Here is a 17,159-nt window from a genome sequence, read left to right on the forward strand (position 1 = left end):
TTAGGGGGCCTTAAGAACATTTTAGGGGGTCCTTATCGTATGAAATTTGTCAGAGATTTTTTGTAAAAGAAATAAATAAAAAAATTTAAAAAATCAATAAAAAATATCAAATTATTTAGGGGGCTACAGAACAATGTAAGGGGGCCCTATTATATTAAAATTGTCAGAGATTTTTTTTCATAATTTCTTTTTTTATAAAAAAGTAAAAAAAATCAATAAAAAATATCTAATTCTTTAGGGGGGCTCAAGAACATTTTAGGTGGGCTGAACTGATATTTATTTTACATTCATGCATGAGTTTCAAATGTGACAAAAATCAGCTCCTCGGGTCATTTAAATTCTACTTTGTAGGCCTGAACAAATACTGTGATCCTGGAGCACCGTGCCAATGACATATAAAAATATGCTTTAATGATATTGTATATCATATTATTTCAAGATAAACGACTTTTTAAGTCATTGAAGTACATTTGGGAAGCAGCTGGAGATGCTGGAATCACGCTTGAGTACACATTGAAGAGTCTTGCGGTGCAGATGATTATTAGTATCATTTAATGACTCCCCTGCCTCCCACACATGTTGACAGGAGTACTAATGGAAGTCACGTCACAGAGTTCCCCTCTTAACTCTCGTCTTTTACACTCTCGCCACAAAAAGTCCACCAAATGTTGCCTTTGTCCATCAAACAGACGTCTCGCCTTGCTTGCCGTGCCGTTCCAGTTCTGTTGGAGAGGAATTGTTTCTTCCTTCTTCGCACTTTAAGGCCTTCCAACGCGCTTCCTGCTGGGCTGTTCTCTGAAATGACATAATGACGTTTCCACATCCTGATATTCTCTGCCAGAAATATCAATGCATGCATTGGGTTCATTGAAAGTGCAGCACAGGAGCCATCTTCTCCCTTACGCTGTTTGCAGTAATACTTTGTTTGGGTGTGTTTCTGTGTTTATCACTTCAACAATAATAGCACTCATTAATTCCTCACTGACATTTTACATTTAGATTTACCAGGGGCGTCACTAGGTTATGAGGACGGGGGGGGCTAAGTCTGGAGATGCACAGGATATGAATGAATGTAGTAGACATTCAAAAAAGTCAAAAAATCCAAAAAAACAAATAAGGAACAAGAACCAGGATATAACTTTCCCACTTTTGTACAGATTTAGTAGAGATACTCAATTCTTTTAGGCCACCATTAAATTTACACAAGTACACACAATCTACTGTACAGTGGACAGTGATCAATGATATAATCATCATTATTATATTATTCATTAGCCTATTATTATTACTATCATCATTATTCTTCTTCAGATTATTACTATATAATAAAGCAGGCTAATAAGCAAGCCAATAAGCAGGCTAATACTAGCCTACTACTACAGTAGTAGTAGGCTAATACTAGCTAAATACTAAATTTGTCAGAGATTTGTTTTGTAAAAAAAAATCAATAATTTTTTTTATATTTTTTTTTCACAAAAAAATATCAAATTATTTAGGGGGGCTTCAGAACAATTTAAGGGGGCCCTATTATATTAAATTTGTCAGAGATTTCTTTTTGTAAAAAAAAAATCTATAAAAAATATCTAATTATTTAGGGGGGCTTGAGAACATTTTAGGGGGTCCATATTATATGAAATTTGTCAGAGATTTTTTTCATTAAAAAATCAATAAAAAAAAGTAAAAAAAAAGTCAATAAAAAATACAAAATTATTTGGGGGGGGGGGGGGCTTAAGAACATTTTAGGAGGGCTGAACTGATATTTATTTTACATTCATGCATGAGTTCCAAATGTGACACACAAAAATCAGGTCCTCGGGTCATTTAAATTCTACTTTGTAGTCCTGAACAAATACTGTGTCAGAATAAATTCAGCTGGCAGACAAAGCAACGTTTATTTTCACGACTTAAAAACTGACTGAGTGAAAAAAAAGAAAAAGATGTACGTATAATGGCATCAGTTTAACGTGTGACTTGTATGAAACATCATATGATACACAAATAGATGTTCTTTGGTCAATCCATGCATTTTCTTTGCTCCTTGGGACCCGGGTGTGGTGGGGCCTGTGGCAGCTGGCTTTGGGCAGTGGGGGGGGGGGGGGGTATCTGGTCACCAGCCAATCACAGGACTGTTTTTTTATGGTCTGTCCTTATCATGAGCAGTCAGAACAGTTAAATGTTTTTTTTTTCAGGGAATGACTGTGATGTTTGTTGTGTGCATGTGGGGGTGGGGTGGGGGGGTTGGTGGGGGTAGCAATGAAGGCATCTTTGTAAGCCTCACATAAGATACTAGTGTTTGCCTTAACTTGCCATTGGTGTCAAATGGCGGCGTGTTAGGGCGGGTGAGTGTTGCGGATGTGAGGATGGCTTATTGAATGTTTGTGTGCTTTTGTTTGTGTTTGTGTGCTTTTTAATATACACACACCTCATCAATTGTGACACGAAAGTTTTCCATTTTAATTCGGAAACCATCATTTAATGAACTGACTCACACGTTTGCACACAAAGAGTTGGTGCCGGGCGACTGGACTCAAAATGTGCCCAACATTATACCAAAGAATCCTGACGTGGCGAATGTGAATTAGCCTACTCAGTCCAGTAAATGCATGCCACACAACGAAGAGGCATAACATAAAAAAACTATGTTATAACAGCAATAGAAATTAAAAAAAAAATACACCACAACAATATAAAACACTGGACTTCATGCATTATTTTAATGGTAATGGTTTTATTTCATTTGAACATGCATCAGATTCCAATTGAGTGCATCCCATAATCAGTTCCCAGTTCCACATGTCCAAAAGGAGTAGGAAGAAGCTAAGCTTATTAAATCCTACCCCTCCATCTGGTACTTTTACAATCGGTAACTGTTACTTAAAAATTTAAAGTTAAATGTAAAAATGTAAAAATGTAAAAATGTAAAAATGTAAAAATTTAAAAATTTAAAAATTTAAAAATTTAAAAATTTAAAAATTTAAAAATTTAAAAATTTAAAAATTTAAAAATTTAAAAATTTAAAAATTTAAAAATTTAAAAATTTAAAAATTTAAAAAACCTTAAACTATATTAGGAAAGCAGGAAGAGAACAAATGTAACTGTTACTGATTGTAAAAGTACCAGAAATTTAAAATTTAAAATTTTTACAGTTTTAAATTTTTAAATTTTTAAATTTTTACATTTTTACATTTTTACATTTTTACATTTTTACATTTTTACATTTTTACATTTTTACATTTTTACATTTTTACATTTTTACATTTTAGATTTTTTAAATTTTAGAATTTTCAAATTTTTACATTTTTACATTTTTACATTTTTACATTTTTACATTTTTACATTTTTACATTTTTACATTTTTACATTTTTACATTTTTACATTTTTATTTTTTTTTAATTAAGTGTCAATATAGAGATATATATAGCACATCATGACTGGTTCATCCTTGTATTTAGCAAACATCAACTGCTTGTATTGTTTCTTGAATTGGCTCATCGTTGTGCATTGTTTGATTTCCTTACTCAATCCATTCCATAGTTTGATTCCACATTCTGAAATGCTATGGCTTTTTAACGTAGTCTATGACTTTTTTTATTTCAGTGTATATAGGAAATATATATTATCTTGCATGTAAAAATAACCATAGCTACTGTTACATGGTTACATGACAACAGAGCAAAGAAATGAGGGATGGGGAAACGCTTCTTTCCCTCCACCCTCCAACCACCTGCTCTCTCCATACGGAATAGCGAGCTCCGCTGGCAAACAAAGCAATTATGCTGTGGATGAGTGATTTCACAGCAAGCGACGCATGCACAGACTTTTGGGACATAAATACAGATGACATCCTTAATGTACAGACACGTATTAAATATAGGCTGATTTGCTACTACATGTGTAAAAATGTGCAGACCTTGAGTATAAGGGGTGTTCCTAAAAAACTGTACCCTGTAACACATGATTAGGATTGTATTTGGGATTAAACCCCGTATGAAATTGAGCTGTGAGATAAACGGAGTGAAGTCACATCAGACAAAAAGGAAATTGGTCAGTTGGAAAAAAAAAAGGTGAATGATGCTGAAGCCTGTTGCCATGGTGATTTGGGTCAATGAACAGTTGCCATGGTTGCCTCCCTACTTGGAATTCCGCGAAGGGGATATTTTGACGTGTCTGCAGTCTTAAGTTGCCGGGCGGAGGATGATGAAAGCGTGGAATTATGAATGAGGATATACAGGGCGTGTCGTTATGTGTCGTTATGTGTCGTTATGTGTCGTTATGTGATATAATTAGGAGGAAAGAACGTCCTTTCTTTACGCTGCTTGAAATGTATGGAATGTTTTGGTGGTCAGATGTTATTTTGACCGTGTTGCACATTATTTTTGGTGAGTTATTGCGTTATTCACCAACCCTTTGGACAAAAGGTTAGATGTCTTCATGAAGGTCTTGGCTTTGGTCGAGAATAAGTATCAATAGTAAGTAAAATCGACCCGTAGAAAAGGTGCACAAGTTCAGCAACTCTGAGGTACTGTAGATGTTGGCGACATTGTTTTGGCTGAACAAAACAATATTCATATCAGGTTTTGTAGGTCAGCGTGTGCTTCATCTGTCATATTGTGCTCCTGATCCAGAGTGAGAGAGAGAGCGAGAGACACAGCGATTGCTTTCCATCCACCTGATCTCTGTGAAAAATGAGGTCATCGCCCGTCATCGCTTGATCTGCTGAGTCAGATCACAAATACCGACAAATTAAAAATGCAGGGATTATACAACAACAGTTGGAAATGGAATTATTTTTACACACATAATAATATACAGTAATTGTTCTATTTGTTACATACCGAACCGTCATAAGTGAATTTCTGTGAAGTGGGATTCTTTATTTATGAATTCAATGTTATAATAATATAAATAATAATAAAATAATAAAAATCTAATCATAATTAAAGCACACTTATGTACAACCTTCAAAAAATAGTTTTCAACATTATTAGAGAGCTCTAGACATGAACTAACACCCCTATTGTTACCTTTACACTCGTATTACCTGATATAATAGACATAACAACCGTAAATAACGTATAATATTTATTAATTCATTCATTTTCTACCGCTTATCCTCATGAGGAGGATAGGCTGGAGCCTACCCCAGCTGTCTTGGGGGCGAGAGTACATTTTACGTACTCAAAGCAGGAAGAGCATGTTCTCAAAACAGGATGTGGGCATGATAATAATCGGAGTACCCGGAGAAAACCCACAAATGCACGGGGAGAACATGCAAACTCCACACAGAGATGGCCGAGGGTGGAATTGAACTCATGTCTCCTAGCTGTGAGGCCTGCGTGCTAGCCACTCGTCCACCGTACAGCCCAAAGACAAAACAAAGAAGCCAGAAACGTACCACTTCCACACGCAACAGGAGGAGAACTTGTTTTCACTCAATCATGTTGGACATGATGGAACCTATCCCAGTTGTGTTCGGGCGAGAGGCGGGGTCCACCCTGGACTGGTGGCCAGCCAATCCCAGGGCACATATAGACAAACAACCATTCACACTCACATTCATACCTATGGACAATTTGGAGTGGCTAATTAACCTAGCATGTTTTTTTGTTTGGAATGTGGGAGGAAACCGGAGTACCCGGAGAAAAGCCACGCATGCACGGGGAGAACATGCAAAAAGATGGCCGAGGGTGGGATTGAACTCGGGTCTCCTAGCTGTGAGGTCTGTGTGCTAACCACTCAGTCACCGTGCAGCCAACTTATAATATGTATAATATAATATAAATAAGGACTGATGTGTGCTAATGTGTGTTGCTATAAATGTGTTCCCCGGGGGAGCGGAGTGGTGGGCGGACAGGAAGTGACGTGTTTTAGTTGGGCGTGGGTTATAGCCATATCAGTAGCCCATGTTTTTTTATTATGGATTTATATTATGGATTTATATTATTATGATGATATATATATTATTATGATTATAATGATATTATTATATATTATTATTTAACATGCAGTAAAGATCAAGTCTCATCCAACACTACTGCCACCTAGTGACCAGTGTAGGTACTACATGTCATTTCATTCATTTAGCCATTTGTCTGCTTGAAAATGCTTAATTTAAGCAAAAGATATGTAAAAATATGCATCTTTTTGACCAATAATAGGCCATATTCAGTCATGAAAAATGTAGTAATATTTTTTAAATATTTTTTGTAATTTTTTAAAACTATGATATAGTGATTTTGAATGAATGTATGAATATGATTTTTTTTAATGTTATTTCTAAAATGTGTTTTACACCGGCGCATTGTTTTTGTTTTACCAGTTATCATTTGCATCAATTATCATCATCGTCATCATCATCATCATCATCATCATCATCATCATCACATGTATGGTCTAACCGTGTAGCCCACACAAATCACGTCATCTCATGGCTTCTCGGCTGATGATGTACTGTTGCATGTGAGTATTTTTGCCGCTGGGGCTGGAGCTGGTCTGGTGTATCAGAGGCCTTGTTGTCCCAGCCCCCCCTCCCCCCCCCCCTTCCCCCCCCCCCCCCCCCCCACACTGTCCCGCTAGTCCTTGAACTGATGTTGACGTGAATGTGATGTCATGTGCCATTTGGAGTCTGCAAGAGATGCGAGACGTGCTCTCTCTGTCTGTACGTTGATGTGAAGGGATGCGAGGGGATATCCGTGCATGAAACAGTATACACACGTAGTACACGCATAATACACACATAGTACACACACATACACACACATACACGATGTGACAGGACCAGAATAAACGGAACGTTGTTTTTTGGGCTTGATGATTGTGCACCACGTGGCGAGATAGCACGTGAAACTCCCTTCCCCCCATCACCGACGATGATGTTAGACCCTCTACTGTACGTTACCACGGGCAACAAGGATGCGCCCATCCCCCCCGCCCCCCCCCCTTCTCTCTCCACTGACTGGGCTGCATCATCACTGTAATAGCTTTAGGATATTCCTCGTATGTCCACACACGTGTTGATACGTGACAGCATCCGCCGCTTGCCATTTTTTTACGCACCGTGCACAACATCGGGGTTGCGGTTGAATTCCGCGTCCACGTGGATGCGACCGAAGCTTACATTGACCTCATGTTTGAGATTATTGGCAGTCACCTTGGAGTGTCATTGACAGCGTCATCATGAGCTTATCCGTGTTCCATGTGTCCTCAGCTTGAAGACCTGCACACATGCAACACGTCTCGTGTGCAGACCACACACGTCACTTACATTTTGTTTACAGAAAGGAATTCTGGGAATGTGTTTTTTCAGAGCAGGTGAATCTCCTTGCTGCTCCGCCATAGTGCTCCGAAGCAAAATAGAACTTTCAAGTGGGTGGCCATGTTTTGCTTCACATCTTGTTGCGACACAAAGAAAGTTTCCACTGTGAGGGTGTTGCCGGGCAGAAAAGAGTTACAGATGAGGGTGGGATTGCGATTTAACCATGAGATCATCACCCGGGTGTAATGAGGGACTTGTTCCAGGGGGCGTGACACTGAACATTGGCTGGATACAATCCAATAAACCGCATTGGAAATAATCAATGACTTATTTTAGATTGGACTCCCTAATGGAACCTTGTGTGTTTGTGTTTGTTTTTAGTTCATGAATACTAAAACATGGCGATGTGCCTTCACGGCGTTATGTCACTCATTGATTTTTCAGCTGGTCCGTGACCGCTAATCTTACCGGCAATCATTGGGATTAACGTCCGAGTCTGCACAACTGCGATGTGTGGTGTCGGGTTGCGGCTTTAAATGCAGCATCGAGCAAACGCGGTCAACGCTGAGATATCGGCTAAAATCAATGAAAAACATGGAGCCTGTTGAGCTTCTTTATTTGTCAAAGATGCTGTACGTTTAAAAAGGATGATAAATGATGGAGTTCTCATACTAGAATGGGCTCATCTTGTAATCCGTTAGTTCATCAATAAGCGGTTGGACCGCAACCATAGCAACCATCTTTAGGATTAGCATCGCCACGACAATCAATCGATAAATAAAAACAAACTCCATCATTTTGCCGGCCTCGATATATTGACATGACTTAGTGTGTTGTGTTGTTTTATTGCTTCACTGTAGGTTTTATGCTTTCTTTGTAGCACTTTGAGATTTCTATAATGTAAAGTGCAATATAAATAAAATTTATAATAATGATTATTATGATTATTATATAATCCTAATAATTATTATAATATAATAATTCCAATATTATATAATATTAGAATAATAATAATTATTATTACTATTATTATTATCATTATTATTATTATTATATACTATTAGAATTATTATATTATAATAATTATTATGATTATATAATAATCATAATAATAATTATAATAATAATAATAATTATTATTATTATTATTATTGCGTCACTGTAGGTTTTATGCTTTCTTTGTAGCACTTTGAGATTTCTATAATGTAAAGTGCAATATAAATAAAATTTTTAATAATTATTATTATGATTATTATATAATCATAATAATTATTATAATATAATAATTATAATATTATATAATAATAATAATAATAATAATAATAATAATAATAATAATAATTATTATTATTATTATTATTATTATTATTATTATTATTATTGCGTCACTGTAGGTTTTATGCTTTCTTTGTAGCACTTTGAGATTTCTATAATGTAAAGTGCAATATAAATAAAATGTATAATTATGATTATTATATAATCATAATAATTATTATAATATAATAATATATAATAATAATTATTATTATTATTATAATTATTATTATTATTATCATTATTATTATCATAATAATTATTATAATATAATTATAATAATATAATAATTACACGTCAAATGTTCACAGAAAAACTCCTCTCATGTAGCGTGAACGGAAGCTAGCTGGGTTAGCTTAGTGTGTAGCTGTGTGTGTTTACACCATGTAAACCAGAACCGGAGTGAGACCAGCCATGTTGTTTGGTCTAGAGACGGTACCACTGAGGAAAAGACAGGAAGCAGAACCGGAGGTAGCAGAGATCAGGATGCTGAGGTTCTCATTGGGAGTGACCAGGATGGATAGGATCAGGAAGGAGTCCATCAGAGGGACATTACATGTTAGAGTCCTTGGAGATAAAGTCCTTAAGCCAGCCTGAGATGGTTGGGACATGTCCAGAGGAGAGATAGTGAATCTATTGGTAGAAGGATGCCAAAGACCAAAGAAGACCAAAGAGGAGGTTTATGGATGTAGTGAAGGAGGACATGAGGGTAGTTGCTGTGTCAGACCGTTTCGGATGGAGGAGATTGATTTGCTGTGGCGACCCCCTGAAGGGACAATCCCAAAGAGAAAGAAGAAGAAACCAGAATTCCCATAATTATCTGTCGGATAAAAATCCAAATCTTTCCAAAACAACAGGAAACTAACTCTGCTATTCTTCTCTTCAGGGCTGGCATCGATGATGTCGAGACAGATGTGGTGGAGATTGAAGCAAAGCTGGACAAGGTATGGAAAACATTGGGAATCTTCTCATTCCAACGGTCGACTTAAATCCATGTTGGCATCAAAGTCAGCGCTTAGACGTCGAGGGAAGCTAATTGCTTTTCTTTGTAACTGTTCAATAAACCAGACCTTGGCTCTTATGTCAAATAGGCTCATGAATTGCTAACCAACACAACGGTAGCCTTTATAGAGGAGCGCTATAGAAGCATGACGTCACTAAATGTCACCATATCACCAAGTAATCAAGTAATCTTAAATTTTGTTGAATTTTAAGAAAGGTGCTACAATATATATATATATACTACAAAAAAGCAGTTCTCCCAGGTCAATAAAAAAGGTCATTTTAGTCATTTATTGTCCATCAATACTACAGTAAACCTCGGATATATCGGATTCAATTGTTCCCACTGGTTTTGTCCGATATAAGCGAAATCCGTTATATGCGTATACCGGAAAATGTCCGTTTTACGCATATATGGGATTTATATCCGGTATATGCGTAAATGGGATTTTATCCGTTATAAAAAGGCACTTCCTTGACTATGTTTCCAATGTACCTGGACGCGCAGGCAACGCTGCAAACGCTGCAAATGACGTCGTATAGCGGCCTGTCACGATTCGGCGAATCGGAGCGCCACGATGCGGCCATCCGATATATGCCAGGGAAATTTCATGGAAATGCATTGGATACGGGACTGGAGATTTTGTCCGAAATAAGCGAAATCCGTTATAAAAAATCCGATATATGCAATGAATTTTTATTGGAAATGCATTACAGAAAAATCGCTTCTTTTTTATCTGTCCGTTGTGAGCGAATTTCCGATATATCCGAGTCCGATATATCCGAGGTTTACTGTAGTTTGATTACCAGGCCGGTAGGGTAGAATTTTGTCCTCAAACGTTTTCTGCTCCAAGCGGGTCAATGCCCTCCACTGAACTTTGGGCTCGCTCTGAACTATGTTGAAAAATGATCCGAGTAATCAGAGGAGTCTCCGTCATGGTTATTGGTTCTGCTCAGCAGGGGTCCTCGTGCTGCTCTGGTAGGATGCCCTGACCCTGCCTGAGGGACATTGTGCCAAAATGTAAATGAGAATAATGTTGGATTGATGATGGAGATCTTTGAATAATCCGGCATTAGCAAAAAGGGCTAATTTTCAGTGAAATGAATGGAGACAAATAAAAAAAAAAAACATTATTATTGTGTCTCATAAATCTCAAAGCTCCAGAGTTTTCGTTGGTCTTGGCAGCGATGGTCATTCGTAGTGAAGTCCGCCTAGCAACAAATAACTGGGAAAAAAAGAGTTATTCTGATGAATCACCACATACATTATTATGAATAATACTTCATTTGTGCTGTACGTGCAATTTAGTTGGAAGAACGGTCGGAAAATAAAAATCCCAGTTAGAAGCAAAACTGGCGGATTTTCCGAGTATGTAGCCAGTCTAAGCGGTTTGATTTTTTTTTTTATTTCAAAGAATAACATTTAAATGTCAATGTCAGAAACCTCCAACAGGGAGTCAAGAGTTCTACGTTACAATGTTGTAGTTTTGATCGATTAACACAACCTACGTATCCCGTGCCTTTTTTTGAGCAGGCGTAGCTTTCTGGCTTTCAAGTGGACCCCTGTGGTCTTCCAGCCCATTTGTCGACAGATATGACACATATAGTGTGCATGTAATGGCCGTGCTCGGACCCCGGGGGCCCGGTCCGGCACATGATGACAGATATGTTGTTGTGTGAGTGCATGGCAGGAATCACCGTTTGTGCGGATTCGGTTCTAAACACGTAACACGATCTGATGTGCATTTAAAATGAATGCATTATGTCTGATGCTCTTTTTACTTATGCATATACGTGTACTAGCTAATTAGTCATTCTGGCTTACATGCCGTCTTGCTAGCTTTTCATGTCTGGCTCATGCAAAGGAAAAAAGACTTTGTGCAAGCGCCCACCAGACTACATCAACATTGTCACAAGCCGCCGAGCTTTTGCACTGAATTTAAATGCAATGTGCTAAATGTGCATTGCTAACAACTTCTCATTAACACCATCTTTACATGTGCTAACGACCGTGTGTCATCATATTATCCGCAAAGTGGGAATGTGTAAGGATCGTCTAATGGCACGGCAATTTGAGCTGTAATAATTGTAAAAAAAAAAAGCTGTAAAAATGAAGAACAAGATGTTACATTTCTGCCGTGTTATGGTGTGAAACTGCCCCGTTGACAGTTTCTGTCGTTTTTTTTTATCTGCTTCTACTTCTATGCTCTTTGTCAAGCAAAGAAAGTGTTCTTTAGTTTAATATCTGGGCAGTATTATGGAAATTAATTCCACAATCAGGAATAAAAAAAACATGAGATGGCTTGTTTATTCTATTCTATTCAGACTTTAAAGGCTTTAAAGACCTCAGACCCTAAAACTAAAATCATGCTGTTTGCTAACATTAGAAAGGACACGTACCAGCAAATACAAATAGACGCTGTAGACCAGGGGTGCTCACACTTTTTCAGCATGCGAGCTACTTTTAAAATGACCGAGTCAAAATGATCTACCCACTACAAAAATGCAAAACATCTATTTATTTTCAAATGTATTGAGGATTATTTGTACGTACAATGTATGTTGATGTACCTTACATAACCAAATGAGCCAATATTGCAAAACACACATAATTAACTATTAACATTTTTTGTAATTACCTGAGTTTACTTTGATGACTTGCACTGAATTGAACCAGCCAGGGATGCATAGTCCGGACAGTAGCTGCTGATAGCCAGCCTCAAGCACACTTCCAAATGTTTATCAGTCATGGATAATATCCGTATCATAATATCCGTATAATATTCCATATCCGTATGGAAGTGATATGTTTTTTGCCTTTTTACTTGGTCCAGTTTTTGCCTTTTTACTTGGTCCAGCTCCTTCACTCATTTTAGTGACCATAAACTTTAGCGAGGGCTTTAAAATCTGACGCAATTCGCCGACTAGCTTAGCACTTTGCATCGTTGTTTACGCATGAGCGGTGACCTAAAGGTCAAAATTCAGTTGTCATCTGACTGGTTGTCCTGTATGTCAATCAAGTAACGGGGATGGATGATGGATGATGGATGAAGTTTCTTCTGCAGGGTGGTTGTACTCTAAGAGATAGGATGAGGTTCTGGGTGATCTGGGTGGAGATCAGTGTAGTCCTTCACATTGAGAGGAACCATTTAAGGTGGCTTGAACATCTTGTTCGGATGCTTCCTGGACGCCTCCCAGGTGGGAAGACATGGTGGACGGGTTTAATCAATCAATTAATGATGCTTATCCATAGTAGACGACTTTATAGTATTTATGTCTGTATTCGGTACAGATGTGTGACTGACAATCTGCTGAAGCTTTGTTTGGTTTATGTAATCACCGCGACTATTATTATCCTTGAATTGCATGTCTATCACATTGTGAGCCTCCTTAAATAGAACAATGGCAACTCAAAGTGTCCACTTTTGTTTCCCTTAGCTGGTGAAGCTGTGCAGCGGGATGATCGAGGCAGGAAGGGCCTACGTCAGTGCCAACAAGCTCTTCGTTAACGGAATCAAGGACCTCTCCCAGCAGTGCAAAGAAGAGAAGATGATCTCGGTGAGTGAGCACATCTTACGTCTTATATGACACATATGACACGTAGTACGTACGTACGAACTCCAAACGGATGCAAAACAGGGTCACCTTCTCCCGGCATCATCAGTCTGACTGGAGCAGGACATTCCAGTGGTTCTCCACATGAATCACACAAGTCCAGCAGTATAAACAGCATTGTCTAGACCAGGGGTGGGCAAACTTTTTGACTCATGGGCCGCATTGAGTTAACAAAATTGTGCGGGGGGCCAGAACATATATTTAACACACATGATTTTACGCTTATAATTTTAATAATTTTAATAATTTTAATGATTTTTTAATATTTTTTAAATATTTTTAAATAATTTTTTTAAAAAAATAATAATTTTTAATAATTTTTAATAATTTTTAATAATTTTTAATAATTTTTAATAATGTTAAATAATTTTTAATAATTTTTTAATAATTTTTAATAATTTTTTTATAATTTTTTATAATTTTTTAAATAATTTTTTAATAATTTTAAATAATTTTTAATAAGGTGTAATATTTTTTTTATAATTTTAAATAATTTTAAATAATTTTAAATAATTTTTTAAAAATTAAAAAAAACATTTAATAATTTTTAATAATTTTTTAATATTTTTTTATAATTTTAATAATTTTACGCCTTGAATTATTTGTCTAATTTTAATTGTCATACTATCAGCTATATGTTCTTGTTTCCTTTTTTTCAGGAGCACTTTAAACAAAGTTTAAACAAAGTTGAAATACTTAAAAGCAACTGGCGGGCCGGATTCAAACGTTTGGTGGGCCGCATGTGGCCCCCGGGCCGTAGTTTGCCCACCCCTGGTCTAGACGCTAGCCGTCCAGCTGTTGTTCGCATGACATGTGACCACATACAGACCGGAGATGTTTGTACTAGCATTTAGCCTACATGGGCGTCGCCTCGCATGGCGTCCGCTGTAGACATGAAATGGGATATTGGCTCCAAATGAAATGTGTTTTATGTGCAGGAATGCCTTGAGAAGTGTGGAGAAAGCCTCCAGGAGATCGTCAACTACCACATGGTGAGAAACAGATCTTTCATTTGATTGGCTGGAACAGTACGTACCGTTCACTTCCTGTCTGGGGACAAAGGCCATCATAATATCTGGACATTTCTTTTAGTGGTATTTTAGAGGCCACGTGCTATTTCCATTCAATTATTTGTTATTCGGTTAGCGCACACAGATAGTTCGATTCCACCCTCGGCCATCTCTGTGTGGAGTTTGCATGTTCTCCGCGTGCATGTGTGGGTTTTCTTCGGGTATTCCGGTTTCCTCCCACATACCAAAAACATGCTAGTACTAATAATTGGCCACTCCAAATTGTCCATAGGTATGAATGTGAGTGTGAATGGTGTGCATGAGAAATTATAGCTGTCATTTATTTACAGTACAAGCATATTGCACAACACAGCAGCATCAGAACCAATGTTGTAATAGCAGTAAAAGCATTCAAGAAAGTTATCCTCCCATTTAGTGCGGAAGTGGTTCGTTTTTGGCTTCCTAGCTAGCGGCTGCACAGTGGTTTGCATGTTGGCCACGTACAGCCCAAAGACAAAACAAAGAAGCCAGAAACGTACCACTTCCACACGCAACAGGAGTTGTTTTGGAACAAAACACTCTATCATGTTGGACATGCTGGAACCTATCCCAGTTGTGTTCGGGCGAGAGGCGGGGTCCACCCTGGACTGGTTGCCAGCCAATCACAGGGCACATATAGACAAACAACCATTCACACTCACATTCATACCTATGGACAATTTGGAGTGGCTAATTAACCTAGCATGTTTTTGGAATGTGGGAGGAAACCGGAGTACCCGGAGAAAACCCACGCATGCACGGGGAGAACATGCAAACTCCACACAGAGATGGCCGAGCGTGGACTTGAACTCACGTCTCCTAGCTGTGAGGCCTGCGTGCTAACCACTCGTCCACCGTACAGCCCAAAGACAAAACAAAGAAGCCAGAAACGTACCACTTCCACATGCAACAGGAGGAGAACTTGTTTTCACTCAATCATGTTGGACATGCTGGAGCCTATCCCAGCTGTCTTCGGGCGTGAGGCGGGGTCCACCCTGGACTGGTGGCCAGCCAATCACAGGGCACATATAGACAAACAACCATTCACACTCACATTCATACCTATGGACAATTTGGAGTGGCTAATTAACCTAGCATGTTTTTGGAATGTGGGAGGAAACCGGAGTACCCGGAGAAAACCCACGCATGCACGGGGAGAACATGCAAACTCCACACAGAGATGGCCGAGCGTGGAATTGAACTTGTGTCTCCTAGCTGTGAGGCCTGCGTGCTAACCACTCGACCACCGTACAGCCCAAAGACAAAACAAAGAAGCCAGAAACGTACCACTTCCACACGCAATTTGGAGTGGCTAATTAACCTAGCATGTTTTTGGAATGTGGGAGGAATACCCGGAGAAAACCCACGCGTGCACACTCCACACAGAGATGGCCGAGCGTGGAATTGAACTCACGTCTCCTAGCTGTGAGGCCTGCGTGCTAACCACTCAACCACCGTGCAGCCTCCTGATTAAATTTACATCTAGAAAAAATGAAAACATCTTGGAAGTCAACCGTGCCCCGTGATTGAGTCATGATGACCACTCCAGGGTGGACCCCGCCCCGCAGTATACACAGATTGTGTTCGACTCTGGAGGTTCCACTGCGCTAACCGTTACCTATCATAAACATTGCATGTTGTGCATGGTGTGCATCTGAGTGACTTATATTAATATAACTATCCAACTTTTGGCATGTTAACATCCTTACCACATTCAGTTTCTCCTACGGAAAACACCTTGCACACACACGCACACACACACACGCACACACACGCAACTTAACGGTGACCTTCCTCATTGACAGTAGATCAGTATCCACAACATATGTCTGATTGAAAGCACATGTTTCCCCAGATGTACAACACATCTAAAATGTACAAATTGCACACACATGCTGTAAAACAGACACACGCATACTTTGGACTTATTGCTAAGACTCTGGAGGGATTTATCTGCCAGACTAAGCATGATTAAGAAATGGGCCTCGGTGGGAATCTGATAAAAAAAAAGGCGTTGACGTGCAGTCGGGAATGATTCATGATCATCGTTCTCTCCTGTTTGCTGTTGGTGAAATATGAGAAGAACCTGCTTTGGGTGGAAAAAAGAAAACGGGGCTCCACCGTGTCATTTGTTCTTGTGTGGGCTTTGCGGCTGCTAACATTCGCTATCTTCTCTGTTTTCATCTTTTTATTCTTCTCTTATCATTTCTTTTTTTGCATTTATTATTCAATTTCATGTATCCATTATCACCTTGTTATCATGCCTTGGTTGTCCTTGCGGTGAAGAACATTGGTTCCTAAAGTCCTACTGTCCTACCTCTCCTTCTCATAAATCAACTTAGTGAGTGCTGACCACAAGAAGATCTTTCATCTTCTACACTCTTTCTGTTTGGGATGCCATCAATGTTGTGTCCGTGCTCTCTTTCTATATTTGTCGTCCGTGTACCAGCTTCAGGCCTCCCACTCCTTGGAATCCCACCAGGAGCATGAATGGAGAAAAGGGAAGACACGGGTTCTGGTTTTCATTCTGACCACCCACCTCTCAGACTTTTTTTTTTTTTTTTTTTTTAACGTTCTCAGCGTTGTTACGGCGTCAAACAGACGTCAAACAGGAAATGTTTTAAGTAGCATTGCAACATTCTTAACTATGTGGAAAAATATGTTAGCAAAACTAAACAAACTTTAATGAGAAAAAAATGTTTGCCCATCTTTAATAATGTTATGGAGTGCATGAGAAAGTTCATTCATTCATTCATTCATTCATTTTCTTCCGCTTTTCCTCACGGGGGTTGCAGGGGGTGCTGGAGCCTATCCCAGCTGTCTTCCAGCGAGAGGCGGGGTCCACCCTGGACTGGTGGCCAGCCAATCACAGGGCACATATAGACAAACAACCATTCACACTCACATTCATACCTATGGACAA

General features: G+C 38.5%; 1 protein-coding gene across 1 annotated transcript in view; it reads left to right on the forward strand.

The window, feature by feature from the left end:
• Positions 1 to 17,159, forward strand: part of acap3b (ArfGAP with coiled-coil, ankyrin repeat and PH domains 3b) — a 66,398-nt gene that overhangs the window by 22,191 nt on the left and 27,048 nt on the right. The window contains exons 2-4 of the mRNA XM_058055902.1: positions 9,457 to 9,514; positions 13,011 to 13,130; positions 14,126 to 14,179. Coding sequence (XP_057911885.1) covers positions 9,457 to 9,514; positions 13,011 to 13,130; positions 14,126 to 14,179 — 232 coding nt within the window. The remainder of the gene's footprint in view (positions 1 to 9,456; positions 9,515 to 13,010; positions 13,131 to 14,125; positions 14,180 to 17,159) is intronic.

Source organism: Doryrhamphus excisus, chromosome 18, assembly GCF_030265055.1.
Source record: "Doryrhamphus excisus isolate RoL2022-K1 chromosome 18, RoL_Dexc_1.0, whole genome shotgun sequence".
Classification (NCBI taxonomy): Eukaryota; Metazoa; Chordata; class Actinopteri; order Syngnathiformes; family Syngnathidae; genus Doryrhamphus; species Doryrhamphus excisus.